Source organism: Eublepharis macularius, chromosome 11, assembly GCF_028583425.1.
Source record: "Eublepharis macularius isolate TG4126 chromosome 11, MPM_Emac_v1.0, whole genome shotgun sequence".
NCBI classification, from domain to species: domain Eukaryota; kingdom Metazoa; phylum Chordata; class Lepidosauria; order Squamata; family Eublepharidae; genus Eublepharis; species Eublepharis macularius.
Genome location: NC_072800.1, coordinates 71,037,846 through 71,057,178, shown reverse-complemented (window position 1 = coordinate 71,057,178; position 19,333 = coordinate 71,037,846). Strand labels below are relative to the sequence as shown.

General features: G+C 43.4%; 1 protein-coding gene across 1 annotated transcript; it reads left to right on the top strand.

Moving 5' to 3' along the window:
- Positions 1 to 4,733: 4,733 nt before the first annotated feature.
- LOC129337831 (patched domain-containing protein 3-like) lies at positions 4,734 to 15,906 on the top strand. The gene is made up of 4 exons (XM_054991786.1): positions 4,734 to 5,531; positions 9,149 to 9,270; positions 9,701 to 9,846; positions 13,380 to 15,906. Exons 1-4 carry the CDS (start codon positions 4,770 to 4,772, stop codon positions 14,918 to 14,920), a joined length of 2,571 nt encoding a protein of 856 aa, XP_054847761.1. The 5' UTR covers positions 4,734 to 4,769; the 3' UTR covers positions 14,921 to 15,906.
- The last annotated feature ends 3,427 nt before the right edge of the window (positions 15,907 to 19,333 follow it).

Below are 19,333 nucleotides of genomic sequence, written 5' to 3'. Positions count from 1 at the left end.
GAAACAACCTAATTCTTTATTAAGCACCATATCCCCACCGGCACAAAAACTTATTTTGCGCTGCAGTTTTTTTGACACTGCACAAAATGTATGTAGCTGCGCATTAGAATCTAAAGCAGTTATGACTTCTGTCTGGCACAACTGACAAGCAAGGCAAAAAGTGGAACTTTCAAATAATTGCTCTGCCCTCCCCCCAAAACAACATACACTTTAGTAAAGGAACAGCACCCAATTCCCACAGAGTAATCTGCCTCTAGAGGGCCTTAGCAAGGTTCAAACCAAGAGGAGAAATTTACTTAGGTAAATCTGGAGGGTGTTTGTAAGCAAGAGCATTATTACAAAAGAGATACTGAAACTTAAATGTAGTAGATTATATTTATGCAAATATATATATCCCACCCAATTTTTATTATGACTTTATGTATAGGGTGTCTGTCTTATAAAACTTACAGAAACAACAGCATCATTAGATCAAGACTAACAGTGCAATCCTAAATAGAGGGTGTAATCTAGTGAAATCAATGGGCTTAGACTGGAGTAACTCTTCTTAGGATCGCACTGTAAGCTGCCTGCAGGTCTTCTCAGCTCTCCTTGAGAAAAGCACAGGATCCTGGTCTCAGAGCTGGAGCCTACTATTGTATCACCAGGCATGGTCTCACAGATCACTTTATCAGTGCAGTTGGAGTGTGTGGAGTGTGTTTAATGTATCTGTGCACATTTAAAGAAATACCACATTTAGGAGGGGAGGAATGTCCCCCCCCCCACTCCTGTGCCTGAAGAATGGACATTTGAAGTGCAAATAGCTCTTTGGTGCCATCTAGAGAGAGGATGCAAAATAACAAGATTCAAGTCCAGTGGCACCTTGAAGACCTGCAAGATTTTCAGGGTTATGTTTTTTGAGGATCAAAGCTACTTCAACAGGCATCTGACGAAAGGAGGTTCGACTCTTGAAAGCTTATACTTGGAAAATTGCTCCAGTCCAGGTTCCTGAGAAAAGCCCAGACCCAGAGCGTCCTTCACAAGGTGAAATTTGTGGGCCTCATAGTAAATGCTCTTGAGGAGCACTTGTGCTGCTGCTGCCGCCTTGATGTCACCATGTATTCCATGGTGGTGTCCCTGCCTATACACTCCATTAGTTGCCTCTTGATGGCAACAGTGCTGTTGTCCACATGTGCCTAATTGAGACCTTCAGAGTGGAGCAAAGCTTTGTAGTCACTAGCTCGGCAATCTTCCATCTGACCATGCTTGATGTCAGTCCTTTCACCCTTACCCAGAAGGAAATCAGGTTGCCACCAGTGTGCATTCAGTGAGAGATACACATGCTGTAACTGAGGGTAGGTCCAGGTATCTGATGTGAAGCGCACACTTCTCCCAGCAGCGTGGGAGAACTGTGCCTGCACATACTCCTTGGCAGCCCAGTAAAGGGAAGGCACCACAAGTACAAGTGTAACCCCTATCAGGTAATTGGTTTAGCCCAGTAGGGAGGAGTCAGTAGCTAGAGCCAGGCAGCTGAGGAAGGAGCTGGTTGCTGGGGAGCTGAATAATAATTCATATGCTCTTATCACCTTGAATAAGGTAATCAAATGTTCTGTGAACAATATGACTTAAAGTGGTGTTTGTGTATTGTGTTTGGATGGTGTTGCTGGGATTATATTGTTTTTGCAGGGCTGTAATTCCCCAAGAAGAGGACAGAAGCCTGGGCTACAGTTGCTTCGAATTGGAAGGAGAGTGAAAAAAGACTCTATCACTTAGTGGAATGAGACAAACTGAACTGTTTACCTTGCCAAGACATTGTTGGTTTAAAGTTTCTGTATGGTTTGTTACGAGTTTAGTTAAAGAAAAAAAATACTTGTATTGTATTGTTAAAAGGTTTTTAAAAGATTTTTTTCTTAAGTTTGTGTGAAAGTTTGCTTCCTAAGCCCCATAGACCCCATAAAAGGAGAAGCTACACAAGCAAGGGACATGTACCAAGGAGACCTCTTGGAGCAGCCTGCAGAAGCTCTTAGGAGCTCTGCAGGTAGCGATTAAATCCCCTTCTGCAAACATATTCCCTTTTGACAGGCTGACACATAGCGAAGGAAGAGTGTTCGCACCAATCAGATGATCCAGATACCTCCTCAGCTCAGTAGCCATTTGCCAGAGGAAACTCCTATTGAAAAGCTATAGCGTCTCCCAAGCAGGGGCTAGGGTTGGTATCCTGGGAAAGTGGGGGAACAATTCCCTATGGAGAAGCTGTTTATTTTAGTTAGTTAGTTTTAGTCTGCCATTCTCCTCAACTGGGGACCCAAACCAGCAAGCTGAAGGGACAGTAGGACAGCACCAAGAGAACCACGACATTCACAGGAAGTGTTCTTGTCATCCCTTCAGTACTTTGCTAGGGAAATGAACTCCTGTGGGACACAGGGGTTTGAACCCCACCAACATGGAGGCTGGAAATAAGGCAAAGCTGATCTCTTCATTAGCCACAAACAGGAGGTGAAGGCAAGGGTACAATCTACACAATGTTCTGCAGAGGAAGGCATTCCCATTGGGGGCTTCCCTGTGCAGCATTTAGTGTGAGACCTCCCCTGCCATGGGCCAAATAATGTTCCCCAGGGGAAACAGCTGAAGCCCCTCCTCTCCATGTCACACAGTCCCTGTCCAAATTGGGCTCCTGCCATACTTTTGAATGGAGCTCACAGAAACAAGTGTGATTGCCAGTCTCTGTGGTGGTTACATAGTGCAATACACTAGGCTTAGCAGGCTCCTGTTGCCACTTCTGCATGGGCTAACCAGGATGCAACTTTGGAAGGAATCTCAAGAATAGCTGTTATTTTGTACTATCAGACCCAATCACTGGGGAAGGTCCACTCGTGATGCCTGGCTGCCTCAGTTATTTTACAGAGGATTTTTCCATCTGGCCAACCCACTGCTGGATTTAGGAGGATTACTGCTTACTGCTACCTGCTAACACATAGTTGGAGGCTTACGTGTGTGTGCTGTGCATTGAACTTGTATCTCCAGTGGAATAAGTAGAGAATCCAGGTTGGTGTTGTATTCTGAGGTGGAGTATCTTAAGGTTTCTGAAAAGAGCAGTCTGTGAAATATCCTGTAAGGTTTGTTCTCCTTGGCTGTTTGTCGAAAAGAAAAAAAGGAGCATATTGCACACAGTTACTGTAATTATTTGCTCTTTGCTTTTAACTTTACCTTTGCTTTTGGACCTTCAATTCAGCTCCTCAAGTTACCTTAAACTCTTACCTCAGGAAGGCTCTAGTCACACAACACTCTTATTTCCACTCACACAGAGCTCTACATTATTCCCTTTTGTGTTTGCGTGACCTATATATTGCTACCTCCCTGACTCCCTCAAAAAGTTTTTGCTGCCACCAAAGGCTTTTGCCTTAGACTTCCTTAGTTTTAACTGGTAATATAGGAAGGTTTGTTATAGATGGTACTTTGACAGAACGGTCAGCTCATGAGGGTTGTTGTGAAGTAAAAAAGATTTTTTTCTTTAAAAAAAGTAGAATTTATGAGTACTTAAGCGTGATGGCTGCAGAGTTTTGATAAATGTATTGGTTTCAGAATAGTTCTTAAGCTTGGTGGTTTTACAAATAATTATTTCTTAAAGGTACTAGCAGACTAAACTCTCTTCTCCTCCACACCTAGATAGAATAATCTCTCTCCACACCTGGATACAATAATACATAGACTGCACCACATGCACACACAGTTTGCCTAACAGACAGAATTAGGCTGTCAGGCTTCCACAGTTTGCCTGATTCAACTAGAATACTTTATTTGAGAAATATACAGACAACTCAGGCTTCACCACTATCTGCCCCCCACGCACACCCCAGTGACCTCTGCTCCATGCCCAGATAGCAAAACACCATCAAGATCCCTAGCCAAACTGGCCTGGGGGAAATTGCTTTGTAATCCAAAAGTGGCGTTTGGCATTACCTTGGAAATATATTTACATCCATGCCATGACAAGTTCCAACTGCCCAATGTCACACATTAAACTACAGGATATTTTTTTCCTGCCCACAAGCTTCTCCTGGTCCAGGTGACAGGGGCTGAGCTGCTATCCCAAGAAAAGGTGGACCAAGTTTGTTCCAGATCCATTCTGGGAGCCGGGCAAAATGGTTAGCTGCTAGGCTAATAAAGTGATAGTGTGAGGCCTTCGTTCCTCAACAACACTGGGCCAGTCACACTTGACCTAGTCTATCTCACAAGATTCTTGCGAGGAGGCATCCCTCCCTGAGCCCCAAGGAGGAATGTAACTTTTTTCTTTTCTTTTTGTTATGGAGACAAGCAGCACAAGGAACCTCAAAGTGCAGCCTGTGAAACTGCCCTTTTGGTAGCATGGCGTTCAAAGGCTAATATACACCGTGGCGTGGGGAGGAGGAGGATTGGGGCAAAATACTTGAGCCTGCGACGATTTATTTAGCCCGCTTGAAAGAAAACCATTCAGTGTCGAAAGTCTCATAGCGAACGTATACCGTGTAGCTTCTATTTGGCTATATGAAATTTGCTCTAATTCGATGTAATAACACCTTTTTTTAAAAAAAAAAGAATCTTTGGCCCCTCGGGACGTGAGAGGCCCCCGCGCCTCCCGAGGCTGCGCATTCGCGTAAAGCCCCTCGCCCCAGCGGCGAAGTCACTTTCGGTTTCGGTATTCGGCGGCTGTTATTGTGACTCCGCTCAACTGTAGCACCGGCCGGCTCAACAGCAAGGAAGGAGCCCTGAAAGAAGCTGCGTCGCCTCCCCAGACAGGGGACAGAAGGGCGATGGCCGGCGGTCCTTGGCAAACAGACTGCGTGGAGCGGCCCCTGTCCCGCGCGCTGCGCGGCCTGGGCGGCTTGGTGGGCGCCCACCCGTGGCCCTTCCTGCTGCTTCCCGTGGCGCTCTCGGCCGCGCTGGGCTCCGGCTTCCACCTGCTGCCCAGCCGCGAGTCCAACGACATCGAGGCGCAGTTCACGCCCCGCTGGGGGCAGGCCAAGATCGAGCGCAGCATGGTCCGGGAGCGCTTCCGGACGCGCGACGCCGAGCGCTTCTCGGCGCAGAGGCTGACCACCGAGGGCACCTTCGCCTCCTTCGTGGCTGTGGCCGCCGCCCCTAATCACACGCTGCTCACCCGGGCGGCCTTCGCCGAGCTGCTGGTGCTCGACGCGGCCGTGCGGGGCTTCAGCGCCGGTGGGCGCGGCTATGCCGAGGTCTGCGCGCTCCAGAACGGCTCCTGCAGCAGCCCCAACCCGCTGCTGAGCGCCGTCGGCGGCGACCCGGCGCGGATCGAGGCGCTGTTGCCCGGCCTCACCTTCCCGCTCTGGCAAGGGCGCGTCCTCCTGGGCTTCTTTTTGGGAGGCGTCTCGGTGGGGCCAGGAGCGGCAGACAACCGGAGCCGCCCCCTCCAGGCCGCCGAAGCTCTGCGCCTCGTCTATTACTTGCAAGAAGATGCCCCTGCGCCGCGAGAGGCCAGCTTGCTGTGGCTGAAGTCCTTCCAGGAGCGCATCCCCGACCTGCTGGACTCCTTGGGCCTCGCCTCGGTGCGGGTAAGCGGGAGATACCCAGGGCAGAGCTCTGTGCAGTGCCCGTGGTGCTTTTCTGGTACCCATGCACCAGGGGTACCTGTGGTTGATTCTGGATCCCTCGGTCCATGTGGACCAGGCAAAACCGTTAAGATGTGCTGCTCATCTTACAGGGAACACCACAGGTAATCACAGCGTACAGAATATTCCCCTCCTAGTGTCCGTAATAATTTTAAAATTATTTTTCATTAAAACGTTTTTACCTTGCTGTTCCTCCTGGTTCAAGACTGCTTACAGTAGTAGATTTCACTTCTGGAATTGATTTGCCTGTTACATTGATTTCACTGTGACCGTTAATATAGCTTTGTTGAACTAGACACTTTCCTTCAAAGAAAGATACAGAATTTCTTAAAGCAGCATAGGGGGGAAATTTCCCAAGAAAAAAAATGGACCATTACAAACTGAAAAGGTGATGAGAGATGTTTTCATAAGGACAGACTCCTCCTTTGGTGGCAGTGATTACTCACCCGCTGCTTACAGTCACTTCTTTGGACTGTCCATCATGCTATCATCCATCTCCTATTTACCATCCATCCTAAAGCAATTTGATGTAAACGTACCTGGGTGATGTGATTTGGGGAGTGTGTGTGCATTTTCAGGCATGTTTCTAGGCAGGTATGAAGATTTCAGGTTTTTACAGGTTGCCCTGTAAGCACTAAAGTTTCATGAACATATCTTAGATCCAAAAAATCCAATCCAAAAAATGCCTGTATCCAAAATATATAGTCATTGTAATAGGGCATAGTCCCTATTGGATCCCAGTACTAGATGATTTAGTTTGTTTTTTAATCCAACTATATAATTAATTTTAATTTAGCTTAATTTAATTTATTGAAGTTCTAACCCATCCTTCCCACGAGCAGGCTCAGGGCAGGTAACAACTTTATTAAAATATAGTAACAATAAATATAAAATTAATAAGTACTAAATACAAAATGCAATTTAAAACCATAAACCATCCAACAGCAGCAAGGCAGTAAAACCTCTTCAACAACTGGGAAGGGTGGGACAGGCAGGTTATAGATGTATCAGATAAATAACAGACCAAGGCCACAGCAGAGAGGCTGACTAGGTAGCCGCTCAGACCTCAACTACTACCATAGGCCTGGTGAAACCTCTCTGTCTTACAGGCCTGGCAAAACTAGTAAAAGCCACAAGACCCTGGTCTCAACAGAGAAAGAGTTCCACCCGGCCAGGGCCAGGGCCAAAAAGGCCCTGGCCCTAGTTGAGGCTAGCTGTATAATGAGGGAAACCCCAGGAACCTCACATCTGACAATAAATATATCAAACAACTTTAATCACAGATATCCATCTCATTCTATAAGAATACAAATTCAGTTCATACAAAAATACAAATTCAATTCATGTGATATTATTCAATTCATACAATATTGCCTAGATCCCACACTATATATGAATACAGCTAAAGTCCATACAATAGGACTAGGCTCGAGACCCGTGTAAGTCCAGTGTATAAATATCAATAAGTAGCTAATGCGCCAATCGCGAGTCCCAAGTAGCTGTAATTCCTGTGTAGATTTCAAAGCGACTGATGCCACGCTACATATGCAGGAGCCCCGATCGGGACTCCCAACGAATGGTGCGTAAATTTCAAAGCGGCTGAATCCGCGCTGAAGGTGCCAGAGCCCCCTCTGGGTCTCCCGGCAGATGGCAACAATTGGTGCATAAGTTTCAAAGCGGCTGAATCCGCGCTGAAGGTGCCAGAGCCCCCTCTGGGTCTCCCGGCAGATGGCAACGAGCCCGCCAGCTACAAATGCTCGTTTCGGAAACCCTTCTTCTTGGCCACCTTATAATCATAACAGTCAAAAGCTCAGTTTTCCGGTGGGTCAGTCTGTGCCGACACTTTCACTCTGTAATCAACGCTAATTACAAGCCCTGGCCCTAGTTGAGGCTAGGCAAACATTCTTGGGGCCAGGAACCACCCGAAGATGTTGATTGGTGGAGTGAAGAGCTCTCCAGGGAGCATATGGCAAGAGGCAATTATGTAGGTCCCAGTCCCTTTAGGGCTTTGAACGTCATAGTCAATACCTTAAACTTGACCTGGAACTCAACTGGGAGCCAGTGCAGCTGGCACAAAACAGGTCTACCATGTGTCCTGACCAGAGTCCCGGCAAGAATGCATGCTGCTACATTTTGGTCCAGCTGTAATGTCCAGATCGACCCCAAGGGTAGCCCTGCGTAGAGCGAATTACAGTAGTCCAATCTGGAGATGACCGTTGCTTGGATCACTGTTGCCAGGTGGCTAGTTGAGAGGTAAGGAACAAGCTGCCTGATCTGCTGAAGATAATAGAATGCAGACCTGGCAACTGCCATGACCTGGGCCTCCACTGACAGGGAAGCATCCAAGACCACGCCCAGGCTCCTCACCGTCAGCATAGATGCCAACAACACCCCATCCAGATACAGGACCTCCGTCTTCACAGGATTCAGCTTCAATCGACTCTGCTTTAACCACCCAGTCACAGACTCCAAAGCCCTGGCCAGGATATCTAGCATGGCATCTGGTTGACCATCTAACAGTATAGGGTGTCATACTGATGACACTATAAACCAAAGCTCCGAGCCAACTGGCTGAGGGGGCACGTATAAATGTTAAATAACATCAGGGAGAGTATCGCCCCCTGGGGGACACTGCATACCAATGGGTAGTGTGGTGATGTCTGCTTCCCGAATGCCACCCTCTGTCCCTGATCGTGGGGTCACATCACATTGTTCAAAGGTGGGGGCCTATTATGCTTATGTTCTAGATATTTTATTGTATGTGTATGCACTTTTAAAGAACAAGAACATCTTTTAGAGTTTACTGAAGAAGACTTTAGTTGACGTGTGTTTGGTCTCTCTGGGAACCAAACTCAAGATAATCTAAACTATGGTATTCCCCATTACTATGTATGGATGTGAAAGTTGGATGGGCAAGAAAGCTGACAGGAAGAAAATTGATTCATTTGAAATGTGGTGCTGGAGGAGAGTTCTGCAGATACCATGGATGGCCCAAAAGACAAGTGGGTACTAGATCAATAAAGACTGAATTGTCCCTAGAAGCTAAAATGACAAAACTGAGGCTATTGTTGGTCACAACATGAGAAGAAAGATTCTCTGGAAAGTCAGAGAAAAGTGGAAGGCAGTAGGAAAAGAGGAAGGCCTAAAATGAGATGGCTTGACTCAATGAAAGAAGCCACGTCCTCCAATTGGCAGGATCTGAGCAAGCTTGTTAATGATAGGACATTTTGGAGGTCTCTCATTCATAGGATCGTCATAGTTCAGAGGCAGCTTGACGGCACATAACACGCACAAACAATCGTATGTATTTTTTATTTTCTCCTCTGATGCCACTGTTTGGGGGAAAACTTGGCAAGAGAATTTTATATTATGCCAGTCTTTTCAGTAGAAGGAAACTGGTTGTCCTAACATTATTTTTAATTGTATGGGGAGGGGGAGCACAAAATAGATCAGGTAGTATCTGCTGACTGTATACTGTATGTTTTTTTAAGTTTACTTGCAGCTTAACAGAGATGAAATAAGATGAAATAACAGGATATCCTCTTTTTTTCCCCTGGCAGGTATCATATTTTACTTCACTATCCAGGCAGGAAGAGCTTGAAAAAAATTTCAAGACAGTGATCCCTTTGTTTTCCATCACATATACTTTAACAATATTCTTTTCGATTATGTCATGTTCAAGGTAATCATGCGGGGGGGGTGGGGGGGGGTCATTCATTTTTACGGTTTTCAGCTTGTGATTTTGTTCTGATTGTTCACATTAAGCCAGAATGGCATTTCTGTTAATCAAAATCAATATATGCAAGGTACCTAACTGTATCAGAAAAAATGTAGGACTGTCTCCTGTTCCTCCTCATGCTTTGGGGCTGTAGAGGACCAGACCAGCAAGCCCAGTTCCCTCAGGGTTTTACTATATCATCATGTATATTTGTTATCTCTTGTCAATTGGTTATAGTCAACACAGTTTTATATAGAAGGAATGCTAAGGGATAAAGGATGTTGTATGCTTAGTACTTTTCTAATGTTTCTTTTTAAAGTATTACTCTCTGTTTGTTTGGATGGGGGATGTGAATCGGAGCGCATACCAGTAAACTCTGTAATGTGTTTTACAGGCTAGACTGCGTACGGACAAAAGTGTGGGCTGCAGCATTCGGGGTGCTGTCATCGGGCTTGGCCATACTCAGCAGCTTTGGATTATTGCTGTATTGTGGGGTACCTTTTGTCATCACAGCTGCAAATGCTCCATTTCTCATACTTGGTAAGCTTGAGCAAAGCGGGTTGTTTTTTCAAAGACTCTGCATTGGTATGTCTAAGCAGGCAGCAAAGAGAATTTCCATTCATCTCCTTAATTATGATCAGAATATTAGGCGCTTTTTCCCTTCTCAATGTCAGTTCTCCAAAAATGAGGGTTTTTTTCGTAACTCCCTTTGTTTTTTATGTTATCATCTTGCCTTCTGCAGAAGTCAATAGCTGGCTGAAGTATGCACACTCTAAAGTACAAAGAGTACATATTTATGTTTTTTTACCATACACACCTACAATAGAGGATGTATCTGTGCCTGGTTTCTGCTTTTTATATAAAATCAAAGTGGAATGGCAAAAAAATGTATGCTGACACAGCACATATGTATTTCTTGTGTGTGCAAGTGAAAATCTTTTAGAAATTGAATCTAGGCCTTAAATCTATGGGAACATTTCCACAAGGAGATGGATTTCTGCCTCTATAACACAACTTCCTTACCTTCCCTACAGCCCAAAATGCTTCTCGGAATGCTCTTCTGATCCAAAGAGCATTTGCAATGGCAGCATTTTGGGCTACAGCAGAAGGGAGATGAGAAAGTCATGCTCCATGGGTGGAAGTCCTTCTGCTGGATCCAAGCCAAGTAGTCCCAAAGTTCTGTGGATCTTCATATTTAAGCCAAAGTTATAAAGAAATATTCTCAGTAATGGTTGAACTCTACAGCATGTTGCTTATTGTCCAGAGTAGATTACAGTGGAACTCTAAGCTTCCAGCTCTTGTCTTCCTTCTGTTGAAGTTGAATATGATGGAGTATAGAACTCCAGCCAAAATCAAGAGCCTGTTTGCTCATGATTGATTCTTGTTGGGGCCAGTTAAAGGATTGTACTTGGTTTGACTTCCTGAACCTTTAAGGACTTCTAAAAATGATGACTAAATGTTTGTGACAAATATGATTGATAATATGAACAGGTGAGGAACTAGGTTTTTTTAAAATATATAAGTAAAGAGAAATGTTGCACCCAAAGCCAACTAAAATAGGGCCAATCCATAATTCATAATAAAATTTATGAGAGCTTTCCTATATCATATAGGATAGAGAGTCAACCTTTTTCAAAATGCATTGGCAGAGTCTATCCGAGTAAGGTAAATTCCAGTATCTCCCATATAGAACTGCTGAGTGGACAGCGTTCAGACATGCAAGTATAAATGCTCTGCAGTAGTGAGGAACTGTTAGGTGTTTAATGTAGGCTGGAATGGTTGGAAGTGGAAGGATGCCAAAGAACTGGGTGGAGCATACTCTCCGAGCTCGTATAACTGAGCTAGGGTAATCTAGATTTTTTATGTGTTTCTTGATAATGGTTAGTAAAGATTCGCTTTTCCCAAGTCTCAGTATATCATCCCTTGGTAGGCCGAGACTAGATCGTTACTTGTCTTCTTCTTGCATCCAGTGAGAGTAGAATTGGTCTTGATTTTGCTCGTAAAGCAGACCTTCCTTCTTAGTGGAGAAAAGGACCTTTGGCCTATATTTCAATGTATGTAACCATGCTTTGGCTTTGATAGAGCCCTGGCCCAATTCTAATCTTAAGGCTATCCCAGCTATCCATTTTGGGGTTCCCGTAATACATCTCAGAAAATGGCAAAGTGGGTGATCTAGGTTCTCATGCACTCAGAGAATCTATATTGAAACCTGTTATGACCTGTACTTTCTTCGGGGTAGATTTTTCTTTTAATCTTCCCCTTACACCCTCTGGGTAGTTTGCTGCCACCAGGAATATATTATTCCAAAATATTTTATTCAAATTTCCCCTTTGGTAACGTGTTTAAGCGTCAGGCTCCTTCGTGGTTCTGTGTGGCCCTGAGGATATGAATGGGATATAGCAATGACAGCTACACTGGGATATAACAAAACAAAATAAATGTTTATTTTTCAAGAAGCGTATTGGTTTCATAAAAGTAGTTCTTAGTTCTTAAAGTTACTTCCTATAAACTCATTCACACCGATCTCTTCTAAGGCTTCACACACAGTTAGCCTCCTTCACTAGACTCAATAGTTCTTTCACAAATACTTCGAATATTGGCAGCACACAGCTAGCCTCTCTTTCTCTGACTCTCATTCACAGGAATATTAAACCTGCTCAGGCAGCACACAGCTGGCCTCTCTTTCCCTGACTGAGTGTCCTTTCACAAACATGCTCAGTTCAGGTTCCACACAGGTTATATTTCTGTCATAAATACTTCAGTATACTCAGGCAGCACACAGCTAGCCTGCTTTCTTCTGACTGAAACTTTTCTCTCTCCTCTGTCAGTCTAAACTGCATTCACTCCGCCCACACTCTCAGTCATCAACCAATCATATCACTCACTCATCCCTCTCTCACCCCCTCTCTTCACCTAGCTCAAACCAAGCATTTAAAGACACATGCACCCATTTACTTGAAATCATTACAAAACCCCATAAAGGAGCTATTCTGGGAGCAGCTGAAAGGAGGGGCTGACTCCCATGTAGCTTCAATGCGCTGTCTCTTTCAACCCAGATTTTAAAGGAATCCTTACTTACAGTTGGAGCCAGTAAATAGCCCAGATTTTAAAGGAATCCTTACTTACAGTTGGAGCCAGTAAATAAGACATGGTTCAACCAGAAGCTAGGTACATCTTTATTGCTCTAGATTTATTCATAGACTAGCGGTGAATTCATGATGACTTTTGCATCCTTGCTTGAGGGAGTAAGTTACAGAACAAAGAGGGGAAGAGGGCAATGAACAAACACTCTAACAGGAAGATCTACAATAAACTTCTCAAATGTCCCACTGTCCTAATACTGGAGGGGGAAGTACAATTCCCATGAGTATCAATTGTTAAAGGGACAGCACATATTTCTGACTACACAGATACAAAGGCTTTCTAAGCTGTGGTTGTGGTATGATTTTCATATCGAACACATGCAGCCCTCCAAGATATATTTGCTTCCCTTAGAGAAGAAGACGCGTTCAATTGCTGACACAGAAGATTTTATTCTATTTATTGCAAGTTTGAAATGGAATTGCCAGTTGAGATGAGAATCAAAGAACACAACTTGTTCTAATTGAACACCATCCATTTTCTAGACCAGTGGGGTAATTCTCTTGGATTTAGAAAAGACCATAACCTTTTATTTTGAATAGTTAATCTTAAGTTCTTCATATTTACAGAGTTACTGTTATTGTGTTGATTCTTGTTGTGAAGGTAGACCAGAACTACTGCTTTTCTTTTTTTCTTGTTTTTGATAATTTGCTGTACTAAATAAATACATTTCTTGGATAAGGTAAAGTTGTGTTAGTTCTCACTCAAGTGCCAGCTGCCTTGGTCACCTACCAGAAATTTGTGTATGCACAGAGGCTAACCAGCTCTCCCTAGTGGCTGGTAAAGGAAAAGGCTGTTTTCCAAGTCGGGGTGGGGGCACACTACCAAAGTAACCCAGGATCAGAGGGAGGAAAGGACACACACACACACACACACACACACACACCGACCAATCCATAACAGTAATCAACGTACCTTTTTCTTCTCTTCAGGGATTGGTGTTGATGACATGTTCATCATGGTGTCCCGCTGGCAACAGACTAAAGTCAAGGACACAGTTGTGGATCGGATGGCTAACACCTACGCAGAGGCCGCTGTGTCTGTTACCATCACAACTCTTACCGATGTTTTAGCCTTCTACATTGGCATTGCAACAGCCTTCCCATCCATTCAGTCATTTTGCATCTACACAGGAACAGCCTTTATCTTCTGCTACATATACAACTTGACATTCTTTGGGGCAGCTCTTGCTCTAAACGGTAGAAGAGAAGAAAGCAACAGACATTGGCTCACATTCATGAAAGTGCCAAGAGAAGCTGAAGAGTCTTGTGGCTCTTCATACAACATGTGCTGTGTTGGAGGGTCTTACAATGATCTCACTGGGGCAGAGTTTGACCATCCTATGAATGAATTCTTTAGAAATTATTTTGGCCCTTTTCTTATGCACCCCTGGACCAAGGTGTCTGTGGTAGTCCTATATCTTGGGTACCTAAGTAGCAGCATTTATGGGTGCACTCAGGTTAAGGAAGGAATAGATCTTCGGAATCTAGCCAGTGATCATTCTTATGTCATTCAGTATTACGACTGGACAGATGAGTATTTTAAAGAATATGGTCCAAGAGTTATGGTGGTGGTTACTGAAAGCGTAGAATATTGGGATTCATCTGTACGTGCAGATCTTGAGGGTTGCATGGAGTTGCTAGAAAACTCAGTGTATGTGGACAAGCATTTATCAGAGTCATGGCTGAGAATTTATGAAGGAATTGCTGCCAGGATGTCTGTAAATATAGATGACCCTAACACTTTTATTGGCAATTTACCTGCCCTGTTTAGCATAAATCCTGAGTCCCAGCTGGATCTTCAAATATCAGCTACGCGTTTTTTCATACAGACGGTCAATGTTATTACTGCAGTCGATGACAGAAATCTTTTAGAACAACTGAGAGGCCTTGCAGCAGACTGTAAGATTCCACTAATAGTTTATCATCCAGCTTTTATATATTTTGATCAATTCCTAGTGATAGCTCAGAACACTATTCAAAATGTTCTGATTGCTGCTGGAGCCATGTTACTTATTTCCTTGCTCCTCATTCCCAATCCTGTGTGCTCATTGTGGGTAACTTTCACTATTGCGTCTGTTATTATTGGTGTGACTGGCTTCATGGCCTATTGGAATGTCAATCTTGACTCCATATCTATGATCATTCTTGTTATTTGCATAGGGTTTTCAGTAGACTTTTCCGCTCATATTTCTTATGCCTTTGTTAGCAGCAAGCAGCAGAGCGTGAATGACAAGGCAGTGGATGCTCTGTACCGTCTTGGTTACCCCATCGTCCAGGGAGCTGTTTCCACCATTGTGGGAGTAGCGGTGCTCTCTGTGGCAGCCACGTACATTTTCAGAACATTTTTTAAGATTATGTTCTTGGTTATTTTCTTTGGAGCTATTCACGGTCTCATTTTTATTCCTGTGTTTTTAACCTTCTTTGGTGTGTGCCGTAGATTGCCTGACCAAGAAGATCCTGGGGTCCTGTAAAGACTTGCGTGTACATTATGCTACTTCTTAACCAAAGGAATATGCTATCCTACCTCCAGTCCTCTTGCCATCATGGCTTAGTTTGATTGAAATGTAGTTGTGCTCTGGAATATGGAATTTTTGCATATCCTAGAAGCCTGAAAACTAAGTGCATTCTTGCTTCTTAAGACCTATTCTATGCATTTGTTCAACTAACATGGTGTGTGGTATAGATTGTTCAAGTCAGAACACTTTTGATATTATTGCTGTGTGTTTAAATCTTTGGAGAAACACTAACCTGTTGTAGCAATAGAAGTATTTTTATCACCTGGGAGGTTTTTTTTCCAAATTACAAAGCAGACTGTATTGAATCTCAGTAAATCCATAAACCAGATTTTTCCTCATCCATCCCAGTTTTAAGATTGGGTGGCACAGCCATGAGATGAGGCATAATCGCAGCCAAAACTTAACCTCACCTAAGAAAACTTGAGTTTATGCTGGCATTTCAAGGGTCTCACTCCAGCATTGCAGAGAGATGCATTTATACAAATGCTTAGATTGGAAGTCAGAAAGATGGACATCTGGTCAGTCCTGCAGATTTTGTCGTCTACCTCATTGGGTTATAACTGTATCACTGTTATTATTTCTGACATTCTTTATTCAGCAGGTGTAATCATATACATGCCCTGACTTGGATAGCCCACATGAGCCTGTTATCATATCTCAGAAGCTAATTAGGGTCAGCATTGGTCAGTCATTGGATGGGAGACCTCCAATGAAGACCAGGGTTGGAAAGGCAATCAATGGCAAACCACCTCTGTTAGTCTGTTGCCATTGAAAATCCCACCAGGGATTGCTGTAACTCAGATATATCTTGAGGGTACTCTCTACCACCGATCATATACATAGTCCTATTGAATTCTGTGGGGAAATTCGTAAAATGGTGCTGCAAGATTCATGGCTGTGTAATTTAGAAATAATAATTTACAAATAATTTAATTTATAATGTTACTATGATGTAGTCTACAGATAATATTTTGAAGTGTTTTTGAGTGTTTCTACTTTTTAACTTGAAAATGCCTGTAAATATGGGAAGGGGCTGCCAGAGTTCTGGGTTTTGTTAATGAAAACTAAGAATAATCAGTGTCTCACCCCATTGTTCATAAAATTATACAGGGCTGCATTTTCTGGAAAACAAGAATAGTCAATATTAAAGTCTAATGGCTGCATGACTTTTTCAAGTGCCTTTCTATTCCCTTTCCCTCTCCTTTAAGTTCAACTTCCCTTCTCCTTTCTTGCTAATTTCTGGTTTTAAGCTCTCCAAACATACCCAAGTTTTCCCATTTTCCTTTTTGTCATTTTGAATAGTTCTGAGGCTTTGCTTTTCACTGATAGCTGCTAAGTTAAATGTGCAAGAAAATAAAGAGGTATCAGTCTTGGCTTTGAAACAGTAAAGGTAATAGTCCTTTTTTGTTACTTGGACAGACTTTATTTTCTTTAGATCCTTATGCCCTGCTTTTCTCCCCAATGGGGACATTGGCATACAAAATTGTGTTCCCTCCCTTTGTTTCATCCTCACAACAACCCTGTGAGGTAGGTCATACTATGAGTGGTGCATGGTCACCCAGTGCGCTTCCATGGCAGGGCAGTGGTTCAGACCCGAGTCTCCCTGATCCTAAACTGACCACTGCACTACTCTGGCCCTTTGTGCAGCCATGAAAAAGAATGTTTGGGGAAAAGTTGCTTTGTCTTTGTTTTTTTTAATATAGAAATTTAATTAAAATAGCATCAACCTATATCAGTAGAGAGATCACTACATTATAACCTATGTGAATTCTCTAGAATTATTTCCCTTACATTGATGTAGCATGGAAGTATGGTGCCTTACCACATAAATATCTGGCACAAAATGGGAAACTATGAGCCAAAACACACGTTAAGAAAAACCTAGGTTCAGCACGTGTTCTCTTACCTCAAGGTTTGCTGGGATCTGTAGGCGTCCTGGAAGCTTAAAGTTTAGCATTTACAGAGCAGCAAAAAGGGAAAGGGAAATACAGGCGCCTGTATTTTAAGCTTTAAGCTTCCAGGACGCCTTTAAGCTTCCAGGACGCTTAGAGATCCTTTAAGCTTCCAGGACTTTAAGCTTCCAGGACCCCTACAGATCTTTAAGCTTCCAGGACGCCTACTTTAAGCTTCCAGGACTCCTACAGATCCCGGCAAACCTTGAGGTAAGAGAACACGTGCTGAACCTAGGTTTTTCTTAACGTGTGTTTTGGCTCTATGAGGTAAAACAAAGGGCAGTGCTTTAAGGCAATAGATATTGGCAGCCAACTTCCTCCTAGATCTGTCTGCAGCCTTTGATACAGTAAACCATGCCATCCTGTTGAGGCATCTAGAGACAGAAGTGGGCATCAGAGGATGTGCCTTGGACTGGTTTAAATTGTTTGTCATGAGACGGACTCAAAGGGTTGCTGTTGGAGATCAGAATGGAGGGAGCTATCTTGCAGGGTTCCCTAGGGCACAATCTTATCTACCATGTTATTCATCCTTTATGTAAAGCCTTTAGGAGAACTCATTTGCAGCTATGGAGTTGGATGTCATCAATATGCAGATGACACCCAACTCTATATCTCACTATCCAGGTTCCTTCAGGATGCAGTAGAAATCTTGGATCGCTGCCTAACAGCTGTAGTGAAATGGCTAAAAACAAATGAATTGAAATTGAATCCAGACAAAAGTTGGGAAGGCAGAGTTCTTGAAGGACATTGTATGCCTCACTTTCGATGGAGTTCGTCTGATCCTAGCAGACATAGTTAAGAGCCTAGGGGTTATATTGGATCCAGTGCTACTACTAGAAAAACAAGTCAGCTACAAAAACCACCTTTCACAACTTCATTCTAGCCTGGAAGATGGCTTCTTACCTTGACACGGCCAACTTGGCCACCTGGATCCATGCTATGGTAACATCGAGACTTGACTTTCGTAACGCACTATACGTTGGTCTTCCATCCAAATTAACTAGGAGACTTCAATTGGTGAAAAACGCTGCAGCGCAACTGCTATCAGGAGCAAGCAGGAGCATGAACATCACTCCCATCCTGCAGTCAATCCATTGGCTACCTATCAGCTTCCATGCTCAGTTCAGGGTATTGGTTATCACATACAAAGCTCTTCATGGCCTTGGCCTGGCATACCTACGGGACCGCCTCCCTCCTTATGTTCCTCCATGGCAGCTTCATTCATCTGAATAGGGTCTGCAGGTGCCACCCTGCACATGGGTGAAATCAACAGCAGCCTGTACACCGGCTTTCTCTGTGGTGGTCCCTACCCTGTGGAATAGCCTGCCTGAGGAGGTCAGGAGAACCACCCCCTTCTCCTAGCTTTCTGCAAACAATGCAAAACTGAATTATTCAAAAATACTTTTGTATTGTAGGGAGGGGTTCTCAAATACTTAGCTAATGATCATAGACACCACCACCATGTTGTCTTAAGTACTACCTGTTGTCTTAAATATGTGCTCCTATGAGCTACTTGTGCTTCGTGTGGTCTAATGTTAGCCCTAGAATTGCCTGTTCTGTTTCAGCATTTCAATTTTGTAATGGATTCTTACTAATGCTATGTCTTTGTAAAATGGTGTTTATTTACCCTTTGCCATTGTTTATAGAAATGTTCTTGAAATTGACTGTACTAATCTCACACTGCAATCCGCTTTGAGTCTCAGTGAGAAGGCGGACTATAAATGACATAAATAAAAATAAATGAAATGTCTTTAAAGCATCTAAAAGGAAGGTTTGACTTACACAGCCTAGCCTCCTGCTTTTTAGGGTGCATCAGACATACGTTTAGTTGTTTCCAGGTTCAGAATAAACACAATATATTCCCCAGCCAATAAGCACTCAGTGGCTTAGTTAAAACCTTTATTTAAAATCAGTCTAATAGTTCTTGACTAAGTAAGCAATGATCGTCAAACTAGAGGTTGCCCTTGTATACGCCATAACAATTCAGAACAGATAAGCAAACATGGCATTATTAATTTACCTAAATTGACTTATAGTGTGTGCTTACATATAAAGGATTACACCCTTACTATATCACCTGATTCTTACCAGTCAAAGCGGGACAGTCCTCTGAGCATGTAGTGATATTTTCCAACTAAATACCAATAGACAATTTTGAACTGTTTCTACTGGGCCTAGGACCCGCTATTCCTAATGTAGTTTTAACAGTGAACAATAGATCTGATTCACTCCAATGGGTTATCACTGAGAAAGTGAGTGGGGGAAAGCAATTCTAAAAACCAAAGTAAATGCTGGCTTGCTAATATCAGTCGAGCAGAAGTGAACTTAGGTGGTGATGGTCCCACACTGCATGCATGATCGACATTAACTCCACCACATTACTGTGCTGAAAGTTTAATATAGGTATATGGTATGA

Bases quoted from the DNA above. Each gene is read 5' to 3' on its own strand.
- LOC129337831 (XM_054991786.1), top strand. From the start codon at position 4,770: ATGGCCGGCGGTCCTTGGCAAACAGACTGCGTGGAGCGGCCCCTGTCC. The intron at 5,532-9,148 runs GTAAGCGGGAGA...TTCCCCTGGCAG, and splicing joins TGGGCCTCGCCTCGGTGCGG to GTATCATATTTTACTTCACT. The intron at 9,847-13,379 runs GTAAGCTTGAGC...TCTTCTCTTCAG, and splicing joins TGCTCCATTTCTCATACTTG to GGATTGGTGTTGATGACATG.